The 27,316-nt window shown below is 45.6% G+C and overlaps 1 protein-coding gene across 5 annotated transcripts in view; it reads left to right on the top strand.

Annotated features, from left to right (window-relative positions):
- The window catches only part of HECTD1 (HECT domain E3 ubiquitin protein ligase 1), a 4,301,832-nt gene that overhangs the window by 2,633,470 nt on the left and 1,641,046 nt on the right, over nucleotides 1-27,316 (top strand). For 3 of the 5 annotated variants that reach the window (XM_044073821.1, XM_044073823.1, XM_044073820.1), the window contains exon 20: nucleotides 5,559-5,612. The exons of the other annotated variants lie outside the window; for them this stretch is intronic. In XM_044073821.1, the coding sequence (XP_043929756.1) occupies nucleotides 5,559-5,612 (54 nt within the window). The remainder of the gene's footprint in view (nucleotides 1-5,558; nucleotides 5,613-27,316) is intronic. 5 annotated transcript variants of the gene reach the window in all.

Genomic DNA, 27,316 nt, shown 5'->3' with positions numbered 1-27,316 from the left:
GAATGTCATTTTGGAAGCCAGAAGGCCTAGAAAATCTTATGCTGATAAATGGAAAAGATTCTGTGCTTGGAACCAAGCACAAGGTACTGACACAACAAAGCCAAATATTCCTCAGATTTTACAATACTGAACTGAGATGCTTGACAAGGGCCTGTCTTTTTCATCAATAAAAATCCATGCCTCAGCCATTTCGGCTCATTACAACATAGAGCCCTCCTATCTTTTCTCATCCTCTGCTATAACAATATCTTAGAGGGGCCAAAAATTTAAGTCCTCCCATACGATCACCAACTCCTGCATGGGACCTCAATTTTGTGTTGGAAAAGCTCACCCTGCCTCCATTTGAACCAGCAGCTACTGCGGATATAAAGCTTTTATCTTGGAAAACAGCTTTCCTTCTGGCAATCACTTCAGCAAGAAGGGTTTCAGAACTTCAGGACCTCATGGCTGTGGAGCCTTTTATTAAATTTTACCCGAACAGGGTGTCTCTCAGGACTAATCTTTCCTTTATGCCCAAGGTGTGGTATCCAATGTGGCTCTTAACCAAACTATTCACTTGCCAACTTTTTACCCAAATCCGCAGAACAAGGGGGAGCGGATGCTGCATTCATTGGATGTACACAGACAACTAAGTTTCTACTTAAACAGGACCAAATCTTTAAGAAAGTCTGAGCAACTACTGGTGGCATTTGCTGCAGGATCAGAGGGGAAGGCTATTTCAAAGCAAACTATTTCAAAGTGGATAAGCCACTGCATTCATTTCTGCTATTTGCATCATGGTAAACCGGTGCCCAAGGGTATCAGGTCAATTTCCACCAGGGCTGCATCTACCTCAGCAACCTTTTCTCAGAGGGGTGCCAACCAAAGACATTCTAGAGGCTGCTACTTGGAACTCTGTTCATACTTTTACAAAGCATTATCATTTGCCTCTCTTCTCTAGGTCCGGGGCAGGCTTTGCAACTGCAGTTCTGCAGGGCCTTATAGCCGCTCCTAATGCTATTTAGCTCCAGCCTCCCATCCATAGCTTTGGGATTCTACCCAAATGTAATGACTGCAACAGTGAAACACGAAGAACATAGTACAGTTGTGTACACTTACCATAAATGTAGATGTTCTAGTGTATTCACTGTTGCAGTCCAGGTTACCCACCTGCCATCCCTATATATATATATATATATATATATATATATATATTTGCTGACATCTGGGGCAAGAAAAACTGAAGAAAATGGCATTGGCTGCATGTTTTATACCCCTGACGACCTGACGTCATGGAAGAGGAGACAGCAACCAACGCAGGACCCAAGACTTTGATATTCAGGCCGACTGAGGGCAACCTGTCAGCAGATTACCCAAATGTAATGACTGCAACGGTGCATACTCTCGAACATCTACATTTATGGTAAGTGTACATAACTGTACTTTTCAGGGAGACTGACTAATACTGTAAATAAGATGAACTGTCTTTATTGGTGCTCATGACTGGATCCAGTCAGTATCTAGCTTAAAAAGTCTTGTGACGCTGATATGACCTTTCTGCTTCCCTGACCAGCTCAAAATGCAGCAGATACTTTTCCCTAATCACTCTGTTCCAGAGAGCTCCCCAGGTGGAATTTTTATTCAGAAATGGCCCACTGCACTCCTCTGTTTTCCTCCTTTTTCCTCTTAGGAAGATGATCATCTAGAAGACCAAGCAGATCAACTCCAGAGTTATTCATGTAAACCCTACTGACCTTGACATTTGTTTTCTTCTTTCTCACCTTCTGGAGAAGCCTGCTCTATTGCTTCTGCCCACAGTGTTTCTCAGCTAGCCTTAGGTTCATAGGTTCATAGGTTCATAGGTTCATACTAGGCTATCTGCCCGAGGGCATTTACAAGCCTAGCCCATCGTTTTGTGGCTTACGCCACCCCTTTAGTATGGGGAACTATACCCATTATTTTGCTGTGCCTCTGTCGAGCAGTGACACTGAGGTAATCCCTGGGGTATATCTGCGATCTCCCATCCATTGGTCAAGATTTCTCTTGAACAAGGCCAGCGAGGTGCTCTGCCTCACATGTACCGGGATTCTGTTCCACAGCATAGGGAGTCTTTGGGTGATGAATCTATCCCTCCAGCACGTCCTATTAATAGCCGTGTCGAGGTTTAAGTCTCCCGCCCTTGTGGCTCTGATGGATCTAGATTTTTTGAGGTGAAGCATATTCATCAAATCTGGGTTTGACATGGCCTTGTATGTTAGGCAAAGGTCACCTCTGAGCAAGTGGCGTTTACTGAATAGAGCTGGAGTTCTTTCAGTCGGGCAGCATAGGATAGATTTTGAGACCCTTTATCCTTTTGGTGAGGAACTTTTGTGGCCTCTCCAGCTGCTGCAAGTGTCGGGTCAGATACATTCCAAATGGGGCATTGTACTCAATCATTGGTTTGATGAGTGATGAGTAAAGGGAGACTATAACCTCCCTTGATCTAGATGAGAATCCCTTCATGATAAGGTGGGCAATGTAGAAGGTCTTCCTAACTACTTTAGCTACATGGGTGTCGAATGACAGACTACTATCAACCTGGGTCCCCAGGTCCCTGATAACTTCTTCTGTGCTCAGTGGATTGCCTCCTATTTGGTAGCTAGGGGTAACCTTGTTTTTCCCGAAGGGTATGACTATGCATTTTTGGCATTTAACTTTAGGCCGTGGCTCTGGCACCAGTTATCCGTTTCTGTGAGACCCTTCTGAAGGATATCTGTGTCAGATGTGTTTTCTACTATGGCCCAGTTTGCAGTCATCTGCAAACTTTGTCAGCCATAACCCTCCTGTGTTTGCTTGTACTTCAGAAAAGTAGATGCCAAACAAGAGTGGGCCCAGGACTGAGCCCTGTGGGACACCACTTGTGACAGGCTTTGAGTCTGACATGGCGCCAGCAACTCTGACCCTGTGGGTTCTGTCACTCAGCCAGTTTGCAACCCATCTTGTGATGTATGGGTTAACATTTAAGCTGATGAGTTTTTCAATGATACCCGAGTGGGGTATTGTATGAAGGCCTTAGCCAGATCGAGGTAGGCTGTATGGACTGCCTTTCCTCATCAATGGCTTTGGTGACTGTTTCAAAAGTCAACCAAGTTTAAAAGGCATGATCTGCCTTTGACAAAGCCAAACTGGGTTGGATCCAAAGTCTGCAAATTCCCAATGTCTTTATTTATGAGGTCCATTATGATCCTCTCCATGGCTTTGCAGATAAGGCTTGTCAAGCTAATGGGCGGTAATTACCAGGGTCGGTGGAGGCACCGCCTTTGTGAAGTGGGACCACAGTTGCAGTGCGCCACTCCTGGGTGCGTATCCAGAGGTAAGACTTTGATTAAACAGCTGTCCTAGCTGTGGGTTTAATTCCTCATTGAGTTCGTGGAGCACACAGCCGGGACACCATCAGGTCCCATGGATGCTGTGTTTTTGCTTTGGAGAGAGCAGTTCTCACTTGGGCTGGAGATGTTTGGGGGCTGCAATCATTTGGTATAGATATCTCTCCTTTTGGGGAGGGGGTGAGAAGTTTGCACTGAACCTGTCAGCCAGTATGTTGGCAATGTCTGTAGGATCAGTAATCTTCACATCATTTTGAACTAGTTCTGAGCATATCTGGGAGTTTCCTCCTAGGTTTCTAACATAGCTAAAGAAGGCCTTATGATTGTCTTTTGAGTCTTTAGCTATTTTTCTCTCGAAATTTGCTTTGGATGATTTTATGAGAGCTCTTAGTTTTTTACTTATAGTGATCAAGGGTGTCTTACCTTTTAAGGATTTTGCTCTATCTTGTAGTAGCTTCCTCCTTTTGTTGTAGAGTTTGTTTATGGCTAGGGTCCACCAGACTGGACGCTTGCCTTTGGTACAAAGAGTCTTTGTTTTGCTTGGGATTGCCTTATCCATGCAGTCCTGCAGGTGCTGGTAGAAGGCATTTGTAAGTGATTCAGCGGCTTGAGTACTGTTTTCCGCCCACCAAACATATACTCCCTCTGGTTAACCCCAATATTTCTGCAGTTATTCTAATGAGTAGAACTCCTACCTTCTCTTCTAGAAGAACAGATGTGTCTTCCTCACAGAAACTTAATACTTGCAATTGTTATAAGGCCAAATGGACACTTTTTTTTTTTTTTTTTTTGAAAATTGTTACACCCAAGCTAACTGGCCTTTTTTAAGCCTCTGTTTCATCCATACTTGGCTATCTTGTACATATTTATGTATTTTTGATTCTAGCCTGGGTTATTCCTCTGTCCAAATTTCACAAAGCTGCCATATCAAATTTCTGTGAATGCCTCAGTTTCTCATCCTTTAAGTGTTTGCAGAGCCTTTTTGAAAAGGCGCATTCTTACCGAATCCACCCCTGAAAAATCTGGTACAGCCCTTGTGGATTTTTTTGTGTGTTAGAGAAGCTGACTTTGTCTTATCTGTATTTCAAACTGTTGATGCTTTTCTTAATGGGTTTTACTTCTCTCAGTAAACCATCAGCCGCATTCCTTATCAGCGGTGTCTATGTGTTGTTTCACAGACTGTCTCCATAGTTAATCCCTCTTTTATGCTAAACATAGATAACAGGCCTAACTTTAAGTATATCCATCATCATGTGTTTTTTCTGCAGTAATTCAGTAATGGAGAGTATATTTTCCATTGTATGAATGTAATTAGCAGCAACTAAAGCTCTTTATTGTGAGTATGATGTGTTATCCACAAAGATAAGACAACATTTTGTTGCTTTCTCCCATAGTTGGATTGGACAGAAACATTTTTGAGGTCACTTTAGTCATGTGGCCTTTTGACCAAATCCTGTTTTGTTACAAGTAGAATAAATTTCTTCCGTCTCAAAAAATAATTTTGTCAGTGCAGGTTCTGCGTTTACAGTCTTCAGATATGCAAGTCTTATTTTAAACATTATTAATTATGACATTGTAAAAAAAATTACATGGATATGTATAAAATCAGGGAAAAGAAAAAGTCATTTCTTTTATTTTCTTGCATTATACATGTACAATTTCTTTTTCAGTTTCCATTCACATCAGCATTCCATAAATTGCTCAGTTTCTGCCTTCCCTTTAATTGCATTTCTCCCAAATTTAATTTTACATTTAGTAATCCCACCAATCCAGTTTATTTCTTTGTAGTTTGCTCCTCCCCTTTCTAAATATCTTGCTGCCATATATATTTTTTTAATCTTATTTGCAATGTTCAGTACTTTGGACCGGAGTTCCACTGTGGTGACCCCTTACCTGAAAAAGCCGAAATACAAACAACAACAACATTTGCAATATTCAGTACTTTGGTTAGAGTTTATTTTAAGTTTTGATATCTGTTTTCTCACAGTTGCTGTTTTGGAGGCCTGTAGCATTCAACTTAGTAAGACCATTACTGTGTCTGGGCAATTCAGATCCTATATCTCAGCTCATAAGAGAAATTTCCTTAGTTACAACAGTTTTCTCCCACATTATTTACAACAAAGACTTTTGCAGGACATTTTTGTACTGTCAACTTGTTGAATTTTCAAAAAATGATGTTCCTAATTACATCTCTCTTTCCCATTATACCTCCAGAATTTGCTGTATACTTGAAGAAAAATTCTCTGAAGTCTGCTTGTGGTATAAAAAGTAAGTTTATTATCAAAACTTGGAAGACAATGGCGCAGAGCCAGATAATGTTGAGACAAGAGCTCCAAAAAGTAAAAGTACTGAAATCCTGGACTTCTCTTTCCCTGCATTATCCATGTTGGCACTTGTTCCTGGGTTTGCAGTTGTAGGGAGGTTTGCAATTCAATGTTTTCTGTATCTTTGATGATTTGGTTTGCTTGCGTTGTTGCATCACAGCAAGATGTTCTCTGGTTCGATTCTCACCTTGGGAGCCCTCTGTGCGGATTCTGCATGTCCTCCCTGTGTTTGTGTGGGTTTCCTCCCATGTTGCAAAGATGTGTCTGGAGCGTTTCTGCCCTGGCCTCCACTAAAAATTGGTGGTTTCATTCCAAATCAGACTTTCCTGGTAAACAAATGATGTCCTTCTATTCAGTGTTACAGTATTTACATATGGGTTGTATTCCGCTCCATGACCCAATGTCCGGCCTGTATATAAAAGCTTAATGCCACTGTCTGTACATGGGACATTGCATGAAGGCACAGAGAATGTCAGCCATAAAAGGGATGTCTGCATGTACAATCCTCAGAACTTTTTCGCCCCCATTCAGAAAGGTTGACTTGTACATTTGGTCTGCCTATGAATGTTGTGAATTTGCTTTACAGCTTCACGTAAGTACCCCGTGTAGGGGATTTAATTTGTTGCTACTACCTTTTGATCTGAAGTAGTTGACTTCATTCTTCTGCACATATGGGTATACAGATCCGATTCGGATCCGAGCCGGCAAAAACGTTTCAAGCATCAGCTCCGAGCTCCAAGCTCCTCCCCTACCTATATTACCTCACTTCCTCCTATCTAGCTCCAGATCTAGTTTGCCACTGTATGAGTCCTTATCGTGATCTCTGAGCTCTTAGCTAGTTGGTAAGGTTTTTGGTACTTTTTGCTATTTGTTGAGTGTGAATTCCTTCCCTTTTTCCTCCCTTACATCACGTTTGGTCGTCGTGTTACAAACTGAAAACTTTTTTTTTTTTTTTTATTTTCTAGTGGTAGTTTTGTGTTCTGGATGTTCTTCGTTTTCCATTGCTGCAGTCCTTACTATTGGGTATAGTCCGCGTCCAGTCGGCCCGAATACCAGAGTATAAGGCTGACGTCGGTCAGGGCGCATTAGACTGACGTCAGTACGTCAGGGTACTAATGCGCATGACCGACGTCATATCCTCAGTCTTTTTTGCCGCATGGTCCGATGCAGAAGCAGTTTTGCGAGTGCAGGTTGGCGTTCTGAAATATTTCCGAAACCGGAGTTTCAGACCGAAACAGAGTTGGCTAAGTACCCCGTTGGGGAACATTTTGGTTTTTTCTTGCCTCAGTATTTTACCGGATGTCAGAAAAAGTGAATAACTGTATTTCTTGTGGGAAACAGATACCTCATAGGGATTACCATACCTTGTGTATACCTTGTTTAGGGCCTGAGCACGACGTTGTTGGTTGCCGCTCTTGTGCTAGGTTTAACAAACGCACTATTAAGAGGAGGTTAGACTGTGCCAGGTTAGTGTTTGGGAAGCGTTGCAATTATAAAATGCCGTCGGATGCTCCGACGCCCGCTTCATCCAAGAAGCGCAAGGACAAAACAGTGAAGCCTAGGGTTGATGAACCGGCAGTCCCGGACGTCGGTTCTTTAGAAGGCTCACTGGAGCCAGAGGTTTTGCCAGGAGTTTCCATGGAGTCTCAGGCAGAAACTTTACTGTTACAGGATGTGCCTTCTCAGGAGAGGTAGGCCTAGTTCAGCTTCAGTGGGGGCTTCTCCTAGCATTTCGGGTTCTGTACCTAAGAAACATATGCTTAAAATGGCAGAAGATTTGATTACTATGATTAGAGGTTCTATGCCCCCGCCTGATAAGAGGCCTAGGGTGGAACCGGAGTTTGATAGTTTTGAACAGTGTTCAGAGGCTTCAGAGTCTTCTGCGGAAGACTTGCAGGAGTATCCTACTTATTCTGATTCTGATGTGGATGATTCCACTCCTACAGCTTCTCCTCCTGAGGATTTCTCATTTTCAGAGACTCTGCATTCCATGAGGGAGTACTTTAAATGGGAAGGCCAGGATTACTCTGATTCCAGGAAAAGGCTTAGGGAATTCTTGTCTTTACCCCAGTATAGGCCCTTAGCTATTCCTCCTGTGTTGAATGTGGTGGAAGATGTTTTGCAGAGGCTTCCTGAATCCTGACTCTTTGCCTCCTGCTCCTGTTAAGCCTGATAGGTATTATAGGGTGCCCGAAGCTCATAAGTATTTGTTTAAGAGTCCTAGGGCGGACCCAGAAACTATTTCTCAAGGGCCTAAAGGTGTTAAGGCTTCTGTGGTTAAAAATCCTGTTCCCACTGATAAAGAGGCAAGGGCCTTGGATAGGTGGGGAAAGAAAGTGTATACTTCTTCCACTCTAGCCATGAGAGCGTTGAATTGTCAGTTTCACATGCTAAAATATCAGAATTATCTCCTTTCACAATTAAAATCTAAGGTGGATGCTTTGGCGGAAGGTATTGAGTGTAAAGAGTTGCTGGACTTGGTTCATGTGTCTGAGCAAGTGGGTAAGCATTCTTTGCAATGTGGTTTTGATGCTGTACAGGCCTCCTCGAGGGTGGCTGCTACTAGTTCTGTTCTTCGCAGGCATGCCTGGTTGAAGGATCAGAATTTAGCTGAGCATGTTAAGACAAGGATTTTGGATGCTCCTTTACAGTCTGATGTGTTGTTTGGATCGCCTGTGGAAGCAGTTTTAAAGAAAATGGAGGACAAAGCTAAGTCTATGCAAACTGTTAAAGATTTTTGCAGGTGCAGCCACCAAGTTTAGTAGAAATTGGCCTGCTAAGGGGTGGACATATCCTGCTTATGATTCCCAGTCTAGGGGTAGGTCTAGACGTGGTAGGGGCAGGGCTCAAGGTTCTTTTAGGCCTAGAACAGGGAGTTCACCTGCTCAGACTTCTGGTGAGGGCAGGGGTCAGTCCTTTCGTAAACAGACCCAATGACCTGTCTTTTCAGCTGCCAGTAGATTCTCGTCTGGCAGCTCCTTTGGGAGGAAGACTGTCTCTTTTCAAAGAAAATTGGGATTTAATTACTCAAGACAAATGGGTGTTGGATATCATTCACCACGGTTACAGATTTTATTTCCATACAATGCCCCCTTTCAAAGGCATGCCAGACGTTCCTCCTCCACAAAGACAGGAGGCTCACAAGCAAGTTTCTCAGTTACTCCAGATGGGGGCCATTCAGCCAGTCCCTGTATCAGAAAGGGGCCTAGGATTTTATTCTCGCCTGTTCCTAGTACCAAAGAAGGGGAACACGTGGAGACCAATTTTGGATTTATCTCTCCTCAACACTTTTCTGGACATTCCCAAGTTCAAGATGTTGACGTTACAACAGCTTTTACCTCTGCTGGGCAAAGATCACTGGATGGTAACTTTAGATCTCAAGGAAGCTTACCTTCATGTGCCTATAAGGCTAAGTTGCAGGAAGTATCTGCGGTTTCGAGCTGGAAATTCTCATTATCAGTTCTCTGCATTGCCCTTTGGCTTATCTACTGCCCAGAGTATTCACAAAGGTTCTGGCTCCAGTGATAGCTTACTTCAGGCTTCAAGGAATTCAAATCTATCCTTACTTGGACGACTGCCTGATTCTGGCTCAAGAAAAGGAAGACCTTCTACAGCATCTGGAATATGTTATAGCAGTGCTAAGATGCCTAGGGTATTCTGTGAACGAAATAAAGTCCAGTCTAGTACCCTCTCAAGACATGTGCTTTCTGGGTGTGAGACTGAATACAGCAGCCCAGATGGCCTTTTAACCCCGGACAAACAAAAGAGTCTGTCACTTTACTTCCATCAACTATCTCATCAGTCCGTGCTGACTGCAAGGACAGTCCTTCAAGCATTAGGGTTCATGGCATCTTGTATTCTGGTGCTTCCCAATGCCAAACTGCATATGAGGAAGCTACAATGGTATCTCAAAATGTACGGACACAGCACTGCCAGGATTTGGACACTGTCATTCAAATAATACCTTGCCTTCAAAAGAATTCTTGTGGTGGGCTCAGGAATGTCACCTAAACAAGGGACTCTCTGTGACCCGGCCAGAGGCAAGTCAGATTTTAACGACAGATGCCTCGGACATTGCTTGGGGAGCTCATCTAAATGGAAAGTGGATACAAGACAAGTGGCCTGCCAGACTACAGCATCTACATATCAACATGAAGGAGATGTTAGCAGTCCAGTTTGCATTAATGGCTTTCAAGGAGTTACTTCTTCCAGGGCAGGTGTTGATTCTAACAGACAACACAACTGTCATGTGGTACATCAACAAGCAAGGGGGAACACATTCTTATCCTCTATGCAGGCAAGCAATGATTTTATGGGAGACTGCGCTAAGCTTGCAACTAACTCTTCAGGCAAGGTTTCTGCCAGGAGCACAGAACTCCTTAGCAGATGTGTTAAGCAGACAAATCATGGATCCCCACGAGTGGAAACTGGATCTTCATGTATTTCAGAAATTGACAGTGTCATGGGGAACTCCAGACATAGATCTGTTCGCTTCTCCACTAAACCACCAGCTGCCAAAGTATTGCACAAAGGGGTTTCATCACACAGCTTGGAAAGTGGATGCTCTGTCTTTCAGTTGGAAAAACCTTCATGTGTATGCCTTTCCACCTCTGCCTCTTCTTCCAAAAGTACTATTAAAGGTCAGACAAGACAGGCCAAGGATGATTTTGATAGCTCCAGATTGGCCTCGGCAACACTGGTACCCACTACTACGGAGTCTGGTAAAGAAGCCTCCATGGCCTTTACCTCTGATTCCTCATCTGTTATCTCAGAAGGACGGTCATCTGCTCAATGTCAAGCTTCACTCTCTTCATCTAACAGCCTGGCATATTCTGTGTTGAAACACAGCAGGTCTCAACTTCCTCAACAAGTTTTAAATGTGATTATGGAAGCTAGAAGACCTAGTACAAGGAGAGTGTACGCAGAAAAATGGAAGAGATTTTTATTTTGGAGTACAGCAAAGAATTTGGAGATTTCTGAGCCTAATTTGAGTGTGGCTCTTCAATATCTTACTGAGTTATTGGACAAAGGTTTGTCCTTCTCTTCCATTAAGATTCATGCTGCAGCAATTTCAGCTCACTATGATTGTGACCCACCTTTGTTTTCGCATCCTTTGTTCAAGCAGTTTCTTAGAGGGGCAAAGAATATAAGACCCCCACGTAGAGCTCCTACTCCTGCTTGGGATCTCAATTTTGTGTTGGAAAAACTTACTCTACAACCTTTTGAGCCTGCAGCTACTGCTGAATTGAAATACTTGTCATGGAAGACTGCTTTTCTGTTGGCTATTACTTCTGCAAGAAGGGTGTCTGAGTTGCAGGCCCTTATGGCAGTAGAGCCCTTTTGATTTTCCATAAGGATAGGGTATCATTACGTACTAATCCTTCCTTTATGCCTAAGGTGGTTTCTAGTGTGGCTTTAAACCAAACTATTCATTTGCCTACTTTTATGCAGACCCTCAAAATAAAGGGGAAAAGATTTTGCACACTTTAGATGTACACAGGCAATTGCGTTATTATTTAAGCAGGACTAAGGATTTTAGGCAGTCTCAGCAATTGTTTGTTTCTTTTGCTTTGAGTTCACAGGGCAAGCCTGTGTCAAAACAAACTATTTCTAGGTGGATTGGCTTTTGCATTGCATTTTGTTATTCCCATCATGGCAAGGAGATTCCAGCTGGGATTAGGCCTCATTCCACTAGGGCTACTGCCACTTCAACAGCATTTCTAAGGGGTGGCAACTAAGGATATTTTGGAAGCAGCTACTTGGAGTTCAGTGCATACTTTCTCTAAGCATTATCACCTTCCTATCTACTCTAAGTCTAGGGCTGGTTTTGCCACAGCTGTTTTGCAAGGCATGTTGTCAGCTCCTACTTCTTTATGATTTGCCAGCCTCCCTTACCTCTGCTTTGGGATTCTACCCAATAGTAAGGACTGCAGCAATGGAAAGCGAAGAACATAGTACAGTTAAGCATCAACCATAAATGTAGATGTTCGAGGAGTCCATTGCTGCAGTCCAATTTACCCTCCCTCCTTGCCCTCTGTGTTTAGGGGTGGTTGTGTAGGTGAGTTTACATGCTTATATTTTTGTATATATTCTTGTATATATTGTACATGTTTTTGGTGCAGGTATTTTGGGACTTGTCTTTTTAGGGTCTTCTGACATCTGGGGCAAGAAAAGACTGAGGATATGACGTCGGTCATGCGCATTAGTACCCTGACGTACTGACGTCAGTCTAATGCGCCCTGACCGACGTCAGCCTTATACTCTGGTATTCGGGCCGACTGGACGCGGACTATACCCAATAGTAAGGACTGCAGCAATGGAATCCTCGAACATCTACATTTATGGTAGGTACAAAACTGTACTTTCCCGCCTAGGCCCATCCCGGTTTAGTGTGTGTGTGTGTGTGTGTGTGTGTGTGTGTGTGTGTGGTCCGTTTTGGGCTTTTTTTCTGTCATTGTTATGGCTGAACAGACTAAGGTTCTCTTCAAAAAATGCACAGAGTGTGGTCATAAGCTTTCTCCGGCCGATGGCCACACTCTGTGTGTTCTATGTTTAGGGGTCACCCATCTGTCAGTATCCTGTGGCATTTATTCGGGGTTTAACCCAAGGGCGTTGAAGGATCGTCTGGCTAAGCTTGTGGCCAAAGGCTTGCTACCTGCGTCTGACCTGGAGTCTGCCTCTGTTTCCTCTCCAGCCAGTGACTCGGTGCAGGCAGGGACTCAACCTCCTGCCAGGCCGGCTTCTTCGGAGTCGTCCCAGAGAGGTAGGGACAAAAGGGAGAAAGAGGCACGCCATAAAGAGAGAGACAGGCCCTGGAAAAGGTCTCCAGACAGCGAGTCTTTTTCCAGTCCCTCTGCTAAGATATCTAGGTCTCGTTCTCCTCGGCTCTGCTCTCCCCATTTCTCGACGGAGCCATCGGAGCCGAGACACTCCCCTCTGATCTGACCCAGACCCGAGTCGGTCGCTTCCTCCAGATCGACTCGGAGTGTATCCGAACTTGATATGGACAGGCTGATGAGGAGGTTCATCCAGAACCAGATTCAGATGGGGGTCTTACTGGGACCCTCTCCCATTGGTGAGGGTTCTTCTGCTACTATGTTCCACCCGATTGCTCCTTCCCCGATCCGACCCAATGCTTTGGGGTTTTCCGGTCTGAGACCTTTCTGAGCCGTGGGGTTGGTGCCGATGATTTTTGTTTCCTCGGCGCCGGCCGTCACCTTGAGTTCCTCTGATCCGATCTCAGATCCTGGAGAACTCTTGGAGCCGTGGTTGGGGAGTCGGACCCGAGAGTCTGGATCTCGTTCTTTTGGATCCCACCCTCGGCGCCCGGACTACCGCGCAGTCAGCTCCAGTTCCAGCATCGGTGACGGGGAGAGCTTCTTCCTTACGTTCTATGGAGGCGTGCTTTCCATCGGCATTCGGGGCAGTGGAAAGGGTCCTCTCCCAGGGGTTGAGACCACAGCTCACATCCTCTGATCTGGCCCAGACCCCCCTGATTTTGGATTCTGCTCCCATTGCCCTGTCTCAGGGACAGCCCATGCCAAGGCAGCCCCAGGTAGTTCCCCTCAGGGAACCCCCGGAGGCTTACAAATCCTCTCCAGAGAGTCACACTGGAGAGGAACCGCGTAAGTGCAAGAGGAGGCACTTGGACACCCCTGAGTCCATTGCCACTGATACGGACTTGGATGAAGGAGAGTGTTCCCCCAGATCACCTCCCGAGGACGTCTCGTTTGTAGACATTATGGAGATCCTCCACCAAAGAGGAGATTGATCAGCTCCTAAACCCTCTGCGGATGAGTCCGTATTTCTGGATGCCTTTGGAGCGGGCCCATCTACTTCCTGGGTCTCCCCACCAGCTGACCCTTTGGTGGACCTAATAAACACTAGGGCATGGAAGGATTCTGACACCGCAGAGCCTATCCCCAAAAGGCCAGACAAAATTCTTTCTCCACCATCAGACAGGCAGGCATGGTCCAAGGGAGCCCTGGTAGACGCTTTGGTGGTTGCAGCTGCCGCTAAGAAGGAACTAGCACAGGAGAGTTCCTCGGTTCATCCACCGGACAAGTAGTCCAGGTCGATGTATCGTTTTGGGAAGCGCATGTACTCGTCAGCGACATTTTCTATTTGTGCGCTGAATTACTTGGCACATGTCATTCGACTGCAGCTAGACCTTATATCGGAGCCAACTGAGTCACCCCCGGAATCTCTGTTGCAGCAGGACAAGCAGTCCTTTACTGCCAAGATGACTACGCTGAAATCAGTGACTAATACCTCTATGCGTCTTCTCTCATGCCACGGAGGGTGCCGCTAGAGCTGCAGGTACAGGCATTGCTTTGGGGTGACATGCCTGGATCAGGCTGTGTCAATTTGTGGACCCCTTTAAGGCGTCTTTCATCAACGCCCCATTCGGTGGATCATCCCTCTTTGGGAAGACCGTACGTGACACACTAACCCAGAGTGAGAAGAACGGAAAGACTTTGTCGGCCGTCGGAATCCGCTTCTCTAACCCCCAGAGGTCCTATTCCAGGAACCAAAAGGGGCAAAAGATGATGTGGTTCCGGAAATCACAGTCCTTTCGTGACACTCAGGAGTATTCGTCCCCCAGAGGCTGAGCAGGACAAGACCGACTCCGCCCCAGGGGCAGAAGGGGTCCCAGGGACTTCGGGTCTAGGGAACCTTTTTCTGACAGACCCGCTCAACAACCCTGAGGGTTTGCCTGGCTGCTCTACTCTGGAGGCAGTCGGGGGAGATTTTCCTTACATCCAGCAGCATGGGAGTCCATTACTGCAGACCACTGGGTGTTAAACATCATATCCAGAGGATATTCTATCCCCTTCATTTCACATCCCATATCTCCAGCTCGCTTTCCAGATGTCCCACCCGCTCAAAGGGAGGCTGCAGCTTTAGAGGTTTCGAAGCTGTTACAAAAACGAGCCATCGAGCCTGTCCCCCCAGATCAATCCAGATCAGGCATCTACTCCAGGTTCTTTTTAGTGCCAAAGACGACGGGGGACCTCAGGCCCATTCTGGACCTGTCTATCCTCAACCTGTTGGTAGAGAAACAAAAATTACGGATGGTCACTCTACAGTCCATTCTACCGTTTCTGACAGAATGCGACAATGTGCTTGTTAGACCTCCAGGATGCTTACTGTCACATCAAGGTCCACCAGGATGCTTACTGTCACATCAAGGTCCACAGGATCTCCAGGAGGTTTCTCCGCTTCCGGCTAGGGGCCTGTCACTTTTAATTCAGAGCCCTATCCTTTAGTCTCACCACAGCCCCCAGGGTGTTCACCAAGGTTATGGCGGTTGTAGCGGTTCACCTGAGACTTCAGGGCATTCAGGTATTCCCCTACCTAGACGACTGGCTCTTTGCTGCATCCACCAAGCGTCTCCTGTATTGTGCCCTACACTACCTCCTTGGTCTGGCTCACAAGTTAGGCATCTTGATCAACCTCAACAAGTCCCATCTGACTCCGGTTCAGATCATAGACTTTATCGGGTCTCTGTTGGATTCGATTCAGTCAAAGATTTTTCTCACTCCGGAAAGGATAGCGAATCTCAGACTCCATCTTTCCGTGATCTTGGATCACGCGGTTGTCACAGCAGCCGATGTTCTCAGGGCCCCGGGTTCCATGGCAGCAGCAATCTCTATACTCCCTCTTGCACGTCTTCACATGAGAGCCCTTCAGTGGATTCTGGCAGTCCAATGGTCCTGGCTAGACCTTCCGATGAGTTTCCACATCCGTATCAATCGGGCATGCAGAACGAGACTCCTGTGGTGGCTTCACTCTACGGACATATTTGCAGGGCGCAGCTTTCTAGCCCCTCAGGCTCAAGCCACGGTGACCACGGACGCTTCCCAGCTCGGGTGGGGGGGTACTTCCTGGGAAGAACGGTCCAAGGCACGTGGTCCCCTCCAGAGACCAAGCTACACATCAACGGGGACGATAGCCATTCAATCAGACAACATGTCTGTAGTTTGGTATATAAACAAACAGGGAGGGTCTCGATCCTACCCCCTTTGTCGCTAGGCCATGAGAGTTTGGGAGTGTGCCATGTCCACCAGCCATTTTCTCGTAGCAACGCATATCCTGGGACGCTCCAACATTCTGGCAGACAATCTCAGTAGGGCTATCCTACTTCCCTACGAGTGGTCCCTGAAACAATAGGTGGCAGAAAAAATCTTCCGTGTTTGGGTTCAACCTTGCTGCGATCTCTTCACATCTCCTTCCAATGCGAAGTGCAGCAAATTCTTCGCTCTGATCCCCCCTGCGGGGGATTCCCCCAGGGATGCTCTAGTCCATGTTTGGCCTCCTGGGCTACTGTATGCTTATCCCCCGTTACCTCTGATTCCGAAGTTCCTTCAGAGAGCTTGCCGGCTGCAGTGCAAAGTCATTCTCATAGCTCCCTTCTGGCCGCGTCAAGTGTGGTTTCCCTTCCTATGGTCTCACCTGTTGGCCCCTCCATGGGCTCTAGATCCATGTCCGGATCTAGTTTCTCACCCGTCGGGCTTGCCCCTGCCCAACCTGGACAGTCTCAAGCTGACGGCTTGGCTGCTCCAGTTCCCATGATCATCAGGATTCCTGGACTTTCGTCTCCTGTTAAGAATATTCTGGTAGCTTCTCTTAAGGCCTCCACTAGGAAACTGTACAATAACAAGTGGAAACGTTTTTGCGTTTGGGCCTCTCAGCTCAATCAGAACCCGTCTACAGCCCCTGTTCTGGTCATACTGGATTTTTTGGCAGATCTTTTTCAGTCAGGTTCTAGTGCTTCCACCATCAAGGTTCAACTGGCTGCCATCTCTAATTTTCATGTGGGTGAAAATAAGGTTGCTCTGGCTTTTACCAAACTCTGTAAAGCCTTCCTGAAGGGCACATTTTTATTGCGACCTCCAGTTAATGAAACAGTGCCCCCCTGGGATTTGACTTTAGTCCTTCAGGCCGTGACCTCTCCCCCTTTCGAGCCAGCCGGTTCAGTTCCGATGAAGTTCTTGTCATGGAAGACAGCATTCCTGGTCGCCATCACTTCGGCTAAGAGAGTTTCTGAGTCGCAGACATTATCCTCCTTGCCCCCCATTTGGTTTTTCACAAGGATAGGGTTTCATTGCACACAAACCCTTCTTTTCTTCCCAAAGTGTCTTCAGCAGCCAATATTAATCCATCCATAAATTTGCCAGTCTTCTTCCCAAATTTCCAGAATAGGGGTGAACGTAAGCTTCATTTTATTGGATGTTCATAGACAGCTTCGTTTTTACCTCCATAGGACTAAACCCCTCCAGAAGTCGGATCAATTGTTTGTCTCTTTTTCTAAACCATTTTTAGGCAAAGCAGTTTGGAAAGTGTCCTTAGCAAGGTGGATCACCCTGTGTATTGCGCAGGTCTGTAAGGACAAAGGGTTATCTCCTCCGGATGTATTGAAGGCTCATTCCACTAGAGCTATGGCCAATTCTGCAGCTTTCTGGTCAAGAGTTTCATTAGATGATATTTGTGCAGCAGCTACTTGGGCAAATTTGCACACATTCATCTGTCATTACAAATTGGATCTTATTTCTAGAGGGAGAGCACCCTTTGGCTCTGAGGTGCTCAGAAATATCCTTCCATAAGGGCCTCACAGGAATTCTAGTAGCTGGGGACTCTGTCCCATATGTGCAGAGTGAATGAAGTCAACTACTTCAGATAAAGAAGTTATGTTCTTACCATAACGTTCCATCTGAGTAGTAGACTTCATTCTTTGGCACTTTCCCTCCCTCTGTCCCCCTCACTCTTCAGGTTATCCTGTTTAGGGTTTTTGGTTACGTCGCTTTTTAGTGACAGCAAACTCGATCTGGGGCTAGATAGTAGGAAGTGAGGTAATATAGGTAGGGGAGGAGCTTGGAGCTGATGCTTGAAAAGTTTTTGCCAGCTCTGATCCGAATCGGATCCGTATACCCATTTGTGCAGAAGAATGAAGTCTACTACTCAGATGGAACTTTATGGTAAGAACATAACTTCTTTTTATTGCTAATATTATCCAGAAAGGGCAAGTGTAGATGTGGAAGGCAAATTTCACATAAGGATAGTCACGAGCTTTGTTTGTTTTGCTTAGGGGCTTACTCACGACCATAGGTGCTGCTCTGTCAGGCCTTTGTACCTAAGACATTACACAGTCATTTATTGGGTTTAAATCTCTTCTTAGAGAACCAGAGACTTTAACATTTGGATAGGGGTGCAGAGGAGGGTTCCATAAGTAGTTCTAAGCTGTCTGTGAAGAAGAAGGTCAGCAAAGCCAGGCCCGAATCCTCTTCGGCTGTGCCTTCTCTCTCCGACATACCCTTTGAGGTTACTGAAAACCCAGCGGTGCAGTCAGAGGTAGGGTCTGCGACTTCAGCAGATACTGCATTGGAAGCCATCAGAAGTGGGGATCTGAGCACATCCGAGGCAGTGCAGATGTCGGGTTCAGATGACTTGGGGTAACCACGGCTTATTTCAGATGTCTATGGAACCGTTCCTGCTTCCCTGCCTAAAGAAGTCCTGGGCATTAGGCCTACATCTGTCTTTTCTGCACTACAAGAGAACCATGTTAAAAAGAAACAGAAGACGAAGCATTCCACTGTCCCTTCTGTTAGATTGAAATGCCTTTTCCCAGGGTCTCAAGGCACTGATGGCCTTGAGACTGCAAACCTCAGCTTCACCCATTTTAGGGCCTGCCTTTTCCTCTTCTCCTGTTCTGCCTTCCGCTTCCCAGGAGTTTCCTGCTATGCAGCCGGCCTCTTACCCAGTACAGGATTCTGACTCTGAGGGGTCTTCTTCAGGTGAAGACTCCTTAGCATACTCCACACAAAATCCCTTCCCCTTTGGAATATGCCTACCCAGAGGAAGATTCTAATGGAGGGGATTCCCCCATGGAAGAACTTTCCTTTGGTAAGACTAGAATAAAATGAGGGAATTCTTTGTGGGATTGTTCCCAAATCTCAGAGGAGCAAAAAAGATGATATGACCTTCAGCAGTACTGCCAGTCCTTCCAGCTTTCTTGGATACCTTTGCATCTACTTCTAAGACCCCAGACTCTCAAGCTTCTGCTCCAAAAAGACCTGACTGTTTTTTATAAGTTCTCTGAGGATTGCAAGTTTTTTTTAAATGTCCTTCAGTTGATCCAGCTGTGTTGTCCTTTGCTTCGGACAAATCCTTTCGGGTTGCTTCTTCAACTAAGTTGCTCCCTTCTGACAAAGAAAGTAAGATTTTGGAAAGGTTAGGAAAGGTTTTATTTCTTCTACCTCGACTATCAGAGCCATTATTTATCAAACACACGTCTCAGTATGCTCTAGCCTTGCTATCTCAGGCTTCTCAGTCTCTGTCCCAGTTACCTGACTCAGAGGCTAAGTCACTGTCTCTTTCTCTGTTGGCTGCATCCTCCTAGATAACTAGACATTCAGTCAAATGCAGCTATGATTCTGCTGAAGCTTCCTCTATAGCTGCAGCTTCTGTTCTCAGGAGGCATTCCTGGCTATGTCTCCAACCTCTCCCTGATGATATCAAGGTCAGATGACTTGATGCTCCGTTGGAGAATTCTGTCCTTTATAACAAAGTGCCTGTAGAACTTAACGCGGAAGGAAAAAGGTAAGGAGTTCCAGGAGTTCAGGCACTTGCTGGTATCCCCAGTTCCTAAATTCCATAGGAACTTCCCTGCCCAGACTCCCTTTGTCAGGAAACCTGCTCGCCCATCCCCCTCTTCTCCTTCTGGGACTAGACCATGTAAGTCTTCCAGGAGGCCCCCTCAGTCTAAGGCTGTTCCTTCTCTTCCTTCTCCCCAGCAGCCTTTTCAGCCCAGACAAGGCTGTCTGTGAAGCTTGATTTCATCTTCCAAGTCATACTACTTTATCCCTTTCAGCCTGGAAGAAAGTCACTCAGGATTCTTGGGTGCCTTCAGTTTTACAAAATGGATACTTTGACCTGGAAGACTTTCTCCTTTTCAGGGGATTCCGCAGCCACTCACCAATCAACTGCACCTCTTTCCTCAGATGTCCGTGTTACACTGCTGCAGTCATTACACTTGGGTTATCCTGCCGTCAGGCGGTCCCGCAATCTGCCAGAGTTCCAAAGTCTTGATCCGGCGTCGGTTGCTGTCGCTTCTTCCCTGATGTCAGTGCACCAGGTGTATATAAGATGCAGCCGACACCATTTTCTTCAGTCTTTCTTGCCGCACGGTGCCTGAAGCAGAAGCAGTTCGCAAGTGCCGGTCGGTCAACTCCTGAGATTTTCGAAGTCGAATTTCAGATCCGAAGTCTTCAATAAAGCTAAGTACCCCATTGGGGAAACTTTTTTTCTTACCTCAGACCGATGTCAGAAAAAGTTAATAATTTTATTTCTTGTGGGAAACAAATACCTCATAAGGACTTCCACTCTTACTGTATTCCATGCCTAGGCCCTGATCACGACGTCACTAGTTGTCGGTTTTGTACTAGATTTAACAAACGCACTATAAAAAGACGTTTTGATTTTGCTTTACACTACTTTGGCCAAAGGTTCAGTTATACTATGCCATCGGATCAACCATTGACCTCAGTACCGAAAAAACGCAAAGACAAGGATAAAGATAGGCATCCGAGGTCCAAAACTGACAACGAACCCTCTTCTAGGCTAGTCGCCGGTTCGCCGATTATCAGTGAGGCGCTTTCGCAGCCCCTGACACCCGCTACCTCAGAGCCACAGGCTGCTTCCGACTCCCACATGGAGACAACTAGGCCTCTGTAAATTCAAGGTATTGGGCCTACGGAAACTAATCCCTCAGATGGGTCCGGAGCCGCTGAGCAGGCATCGGCTTCTGAGGGTGTTTTCAGACCTTCACAGCTTATCATTAAAACAACAGCCAAGACAAAGGTACCATTAAAGACAAAGAAACAAGTACAGCATTCTCCTGGACAGTCCTCCATGCCTAAGAAACAGATGCTTAAAATGGGCGAAGATCTCATTACTCTAATCAGGAGTTCCCATCCCCCTCCTGAGAAAAGGCCTAGGCAGGATGCAGACTATGTTTCCTCTGATCAGGTTTCCATTTCCTCTGATTCCTCTTCAGACCAGGGATACTCTCTACCCCCTTATGAGGACTCTGATGCTGAAGAATCTATCCCTTCAGCCTCTCCTCCTGAGGATTATTCCTTTGGGGAAACTTTGCATACCATGAGGGAGCATTTCCTTTGGGAAAGTCAGGATTATTCAGAATCCAAGAAAAGGCTCAGGGATTTCCTTTTATTGCCTCAGCACAGGCCGCTGGCTATTCCGCCTGTACTAGACATTGTGGATGATGTGTTCTCTGAATCCAACTTTTCTCCTGACTCTCTGCCCCCTGCTCCAGCCAAGCCAGATAGGTATTATAGAGTCCCTGACTCTCACAAGTTTCTTTACAAAAGCCTTCTGCTGATCCAGAAACGATTTCCCAGGGTCCAAAAGGGGTTAAGGCTTCCATTGCAAAAAATCCAGTGCTCTCTGACAGAGATTCCAGAGCTTTGGATAGATGGTGGAAGAAAGTATACACCTCTGCAACTTTAGCAGTAAGAGCTTTAAATTGCCAGTTTCACATGCTTAAGTACCAACAATATTTAATGGCGCAGTTAAAACAGAAAATGCTTGCAAACTCAGAAGCTCCTGTTTGTAAAGAAATGCAGGATTTATTGCATGCAGTTGAACAGGTGGGAAAACGTACTCTGCAATGTGGTTTTGATTCTTTAGAGGCCTCTTGTAGAGCCGCAGTTACAGGTTCTGTGATTCGAAGACATGCTTGGTTAAAAGAACAGAGTTTACCTGATCATGTTAAGGCAAAATTATTGGATGCTCCATTACAGCATGATACCTTGTTTTGTGTTAAGGCAGAAGAGGTGTTAAAGAAAATGGAGGATAAAGCTAAATCTATGCAAACAGTCAAGGATTTCTTACAGGTACAGCCACCTCGGTTTAGCAGAAATTGGCCAACAAAGAATTGGTCCTTTCCAGTGTCAGACAGGCCACAGAGATGCCGATACAGATGCCCAAGAGGCAGATCTCAACCCCAAGGCTCAAACAGACAACGACAGTGGGGCACCTCAACCCCAAAAGGAGGTGAGGACAAGTCTCAACCTTACAGGAAACGGTCACAATGACTTTCCCCTTCGTATGCCAAGCACGTCCCTTTTGGAAGCCCCCTTAGGGGGAAAACTAGCACTTTTTTCTCAAAACTGGCAAACAATCACCCAAGACAAATGGGTTCTGAATATTGTGTCTCAAGGTCACAGGTTCCACTTTCATACTTCACCAAGGCTAAAAGGAATGCCAGACCTGCCACAAAATCAATGGGCAGAGGCACAAAAACAAATTTCAGCCCTCATGGACATGAGAGCTATTCAAAAAGTAGCACAGCAGGAACAGGGACAAGGATTTTACTCAAGACTCTTTCTGGTCCCCAGAAAGGACAAGGCCTGGAGGCCCATACTAGACCTTTCAATTCTGAATACTTACCTGGATATTCCAAAATTCAAAATGTTGACATTGCAGCAGCTTCTACCCATGCTGGGCAAGAAGGCTTGGCTTGTTACTCTGGACCTGAAAGAGGCATACCTGCATGTCCCCATCAGACAAAATTGCAGAAGATACCTCATATTCAAAACTGGTACAATGCACTACCAATTCTCTGCACTGCCCTTTGGCTTATCTACTGCGCCCAGGGTCTTCACAAAGTGCCTGGCACCAGTAATTGCATTTTGCAGACAAAAAGGAATTCAAATATATCCATACCTGGACGACTTCCTCATTCAAGCAGAGACGAAATACATTCTTCTACAGCATCTGGCGTTTGTAAAAAGGTTGCTAATTTCTCTAGGGTACACAGTAAACAAAAAGAAGTCAAAACCAGTGCCCTCGCAACAGATTATATTCCTGGGTGCCAGCTTAAATACAACGGCCCAGATGGCTTACCTCACGCCAGACAAGTTCAACTAACTCAATATTTTCAATCACTGGTAAAAAAGTCCCATCTCCCTACAAGAAAAATTCTGCAGGCCCTGGGATTCATGGCATCCTGCATACTACTAATACCATATGCCAGACTGCATATGAGGAAATTACAATGGTACCTAAAAAGTGTTTGGACTCAACACTCACAGTTTAGAAGCAGTAATACCAATGATTCCCTGCCTACAACAGGAGTTTCGATGGTGGGCACAGGCATGTCACCTAAACAAGGGTCAGCCTTTTACCCAACCCACAGCCAGGCAAACTCTAACATGCTTAGGATTACGCCTGGGAAGCACACATGGCAGGAAAATGCATTCAGGGCAAGTGGACCACAGACCAGATGCATCTTCACATCAATCAAAAAGAGATGTTGGCTGTTTAAAGTGCCCTAACACCTTTCAACGACCTTCTGCATCCAGGACAACTATTACTACAGACAAGACAACACCACAGTAATGTGGTACATAAACAAGTAAGGAGGCACACATTCTTATCCCCTATGCAGGCAAGCCATGACCTTGTGGAACACAGGTCTAACATATCAAGTTCACCTGCAAGCACAATTCCTGCCAGGAAAGAAAAATACTCTGGCAGACTATCTAAGCAGAAATATCATGGACCCGCACAAATGGAAATTGAATCCACAAATCTTCAGCCTGGTATCGCAAAAATGGGGATGCCCAGACATAGTTCTTTTTGCCTCCCCACTGAATTGCCAACTACAAAAATTCTGCACAAGGACTTATCACAGACAAGCGTGGGAAGTGGATGCTCTTTTGTTCAGCTGGAAAAACCTAAAAGTTTATGCCTTCCTGCCACTGCCTCTCCTTTCAAAGGTACTCCTAAAAGCCAGACAAGAAAAACCACAGATGATCCTGATTGCTCCAGACTGGCCACGCCAACACTGGTACCCTATCATAAGGAACTTGACTCAAGGCCCATCATGGATTTTGCCTCAAATTCCACACCTTCTGACACAACAAAACAATCAGATCCTGCACGGTCAGCTCAAAACCCTAAACCTGGCTGCATGGCAGATACATTAGTCAAACAGGCAACACCTCTCTCTAAAGCTGTTATGGATGTCATTTTGGGGGCCAGGAGGCCGAGCACCAGGAAAGCTTACTCAGAAAAATGGAAGAGATTCTGCGCTTGGAACCAGGCTCAAAGCCTTGACCCTCTTTTTCCAAACATTCCTCAGATTTTACAATACTTAACTGAGGTGCTGGACAGAGGCCTAGCCTTCTCATCAATTAAGATCCACGCCTCTGCCATTTCAGCACATTACAACACAGATCCTCCTTTATTCTCTCATCCCTTGCTAAAGCAGTACCTCAGAGGGGCTAAAAACATAAGACCGCCCCAGAGAGCACGAACACCAACTTGGGACCTCAATTTCGTTTTGGAAAAACTGACCCTACCACCTTTTGAGCCAGCCAATACAGCCGATCTAAAATTTTTATCATGGAAAACAGCTCTGCTCCTGGCAGTAACTTCAGCACGAAGAGCCTCATAGTTACAGGCATTAATGGCAGTGGAACCTTTTGTAATTTTTCATCAGGACAGGGTTTCTTTAAGGACAAACCCTACCTTTATGCCAAAGGTGATATCTAGTGTGGCTCTTAACTAAACAGTCCATTTGCCAACTTTTTTATCCAAACCCCCAGAATAAAGGGGAGAAACTTCTGCATTCTTTGGACATACACAGGCAGCTACGCTTCTACTTGGACAAAACAAAAGCTTTCAGGAAAACTGAGCAACTGTTTGTAGCATATGCTGCAGGATCACAGGGCAAGCCTATCTCAAAGCAGACTATATCCAAATGGATAGGGCACTGTATTCGTTACTGCTACACACAACATGGAAAATCAGTCCCAAATACCATTAGGCCCCACATTCCACCAGGGCAACAGCCACTTCAACAGCCTTTCTCAGAAGAGTACCTACCAAGGAAATTTTGGAGGCTGCAACTTGGAGTTCAGTGCACACCTTTACCAAGCACTACCACCTGCCTCTTTACTCTAAATCCAGAGCAGGATTTGCCACTGAAGATCTGCAAGGCCTCATAGCCAATCCTAACTCTTTATAGACCAGCCACCCAGCCTTAGCTTTGGGATTCTACCAAAGTGTAATGACTGTAGCAGTGTAACACGATGAACATAGTACAGTTTTGTACCTACCATAAATGTAGATGTTCGAGTGTTCACACTGCTGCAGTCCAGGTTACCCTCCCTCCATCCCCTCTGAACTAGCTGGAGTTATCTATACCTTTCCATCCTATACAACCTTTGTAGTGTATTTGCTTGTAACTGAAGGTATTGTGTTTATTTTATATGTATATTTTTCATCAGCAATATGTATTGCCTACCTATTGGGGGCACCTGACATCTGGGGCAAGAAAAACTGAAGAAAATGACGTCGGCTGCATCTTATATACCCCTGGCGCACTGACGTCCGGGGAGAAGCGACCACAACCGATGCCGAACCAAGACTTTGGAACTCTGGCCGACTGTGGGACCGCCTGACGGCAGGATAACCCAAGTGTAATGACTGCAGCAGTGTGAACACTCGAATATCTGCATTTATGGTAGGTACAAAACTGTACTTGCTCAGCCTTCCAACCAAGGCACTATTCAGCTTGTCCCTCCAGGCCAGCATGGAAGGAGATTTTACTCCAGGATGTTTCTTCTTCCAAGAAAAGACTGTCCTTAGAGACTCATTCTAGACCTGTCAGTCTGGTGGTGGCTTCTTTCAGGATGCTATCTCTGCAATGTCTTCTTCCCCTTGTACCACCCCAGGGTTTCCTAGCTTTTCTGTATCTCAAGGATACCTATCCACATACCCCTATTCACCCTCAGTTCAGGAGATTCTTGCGTTTTTTGGTGGGTTCTTTGCACTTTCAGTTTTCTGCCTTGCCTTTTGGTCTTTCCACTGCTCCAAGGATTTTCACAAATTGTCTAGCCCCAGCCATTGCCTTTTTGAGATTGAAAGGTCTTCAAGTTTATCCTTACTTGGACGATCTGCACTTTCTAGCCAGCAGCCCAAACCTTCTACTTCAACACCTGGACTTGGCTATTTCATTTCTGCAGGGCTTAGGCTTCACAATAAATTTCAAAAAATCAAGTCTGTCCCTAAGTCAGGATCTCATTTTCCTTTGCTGTAGGTTCAGGACAGATTTGATGATTCTTCCTTCAGGAAAAGCATTTTCACTCATAGCATTCATAGTCTCTTCTGCCCCTTCCCTCCATCACAGCCAGGGAGTTTGAGAATGGTGGGATTCATGGCTTCTACAATCTCCATGTTGCCCTTTGCCAAACTTCACATGAGGAAGTTCCAGTGGTTTTTGTTGGCAGTTTGATCCCAGCATGCTTATCCCTTGTTGGCTTTAATTCCTCTTCTCCCTTGCTTAAAAATAGAGCTGGGTTGGTGGATGCAGCATCTCATTCAGAATCTTGGCTTACCATTTCAGATACCGCATCCAGTCCAGCAACTTTTCACAGATGCCTCAGATTTGGGTTCTGGGGGGAACAACCTTTGGTGCCAAAAAGGTACAGGGTCTTTGGTCCCTTTCTCAAAAAACGGAGCACATCAACATCAGAGAAATGAGGGCACTGATTTTAACCCTGCAGACCTTTCATCCAGTGTTTCTACCAGGATCTGTCAGGATTCTTACAGACAGTACTGTTTTCCTTTGGTACTTAAACAAGCAGGGGGCACAAAATCTTATGTTCTTTGTCACTTAGCCATCAAAGCATGGGAATTGGCTATTCAGTACAAAGTGTCACTGCATGCAGTGTACCTTCTTTCTGTATGGAACTCGGTGACGGATGCATTAAGCAGATCCATGACACAATCCCACAAATGGATACTTCACAGGGATGTGTTCCGGGATCTAGTTTACCTGTGAGGTACTCCAGAAATGGATCTCTTTCCCTCCCCTCTGAACAGACAACTTCCTCTTTTTTGTGCTAGGGTACCTCACCCTCAGGCTTGGAAGGTGGGTGCTCTGTCCTTCTCGTGTATGGGGATGTTTCTTTATGCATTCCCACCTTCCTTTTAATTCAAAAAGTCCTGTTGAAAAATCTACAGGACAAACTGAAAATCTTGCTAGTGACCCACTTTTGGGAAAGAGAGCACTGGTTCCCTCTTCTGCAGTTAGCCAAGGGCCATCACTACAAGTTGCCTCACTGGATAGACCTGCTCACTCAGAACAAGGGATCTCTGATTCACTCACAACTGTCAACTCTGCAATTGACTTTGTGGGTGATCAGTTTTTGATTCCTTTCAGGCACTTGTTTTCCAAGGACGTGCTTTGGGTTTTGCAGGAGGCCAGGATACACAATGCTAGGAAATCTTACATTTCCAAGTGGAAAAGGTTTTCTATCTGGTGCCAAAAAAGAAAAGCGTTCCCATTCTTGGCAGATATTCCTTTAGTGCTTTTTTATGTGCGTGAGTTGCTTAACGCAGTGGTCTTTCTTATTTATCTGTCATGGTCCACTGTTCAGCCTTGTCTGCTTGCTTTGCCATTAATTCCCCCCTTAGCTTCCAGGCTAGAGGTTAAACATTTCCTTAAAGGTGTCGTACATATGAAACCTTCCAGGAAACCAGTTCTTCCCCCTTAGGATCTCAACTGTGTGATGGAGAAGCTTACTCGGGGCCCTTTTGAGCCAGTAGCCTCTGCTT

The sequence above is a fragment of the Protopterus annectens genome, chromosome 6.part0 (assembly GCF_019279795.1).
Source record: "Protopterus annectens isolate FY-2018-M chromosome 6.part0, PAN1.0, whole genome shotgun sequence".
NCBI classification, from domain to species: domain Eukaryota; kingdom Metazoa; phylum Chordata; order Ceratodontiformes; family Protopteridae; genus Protopterus; species Protopterus annectens.
This window is presented reverse-complemented; position numbering and strand designations above follow the sequence as displayed.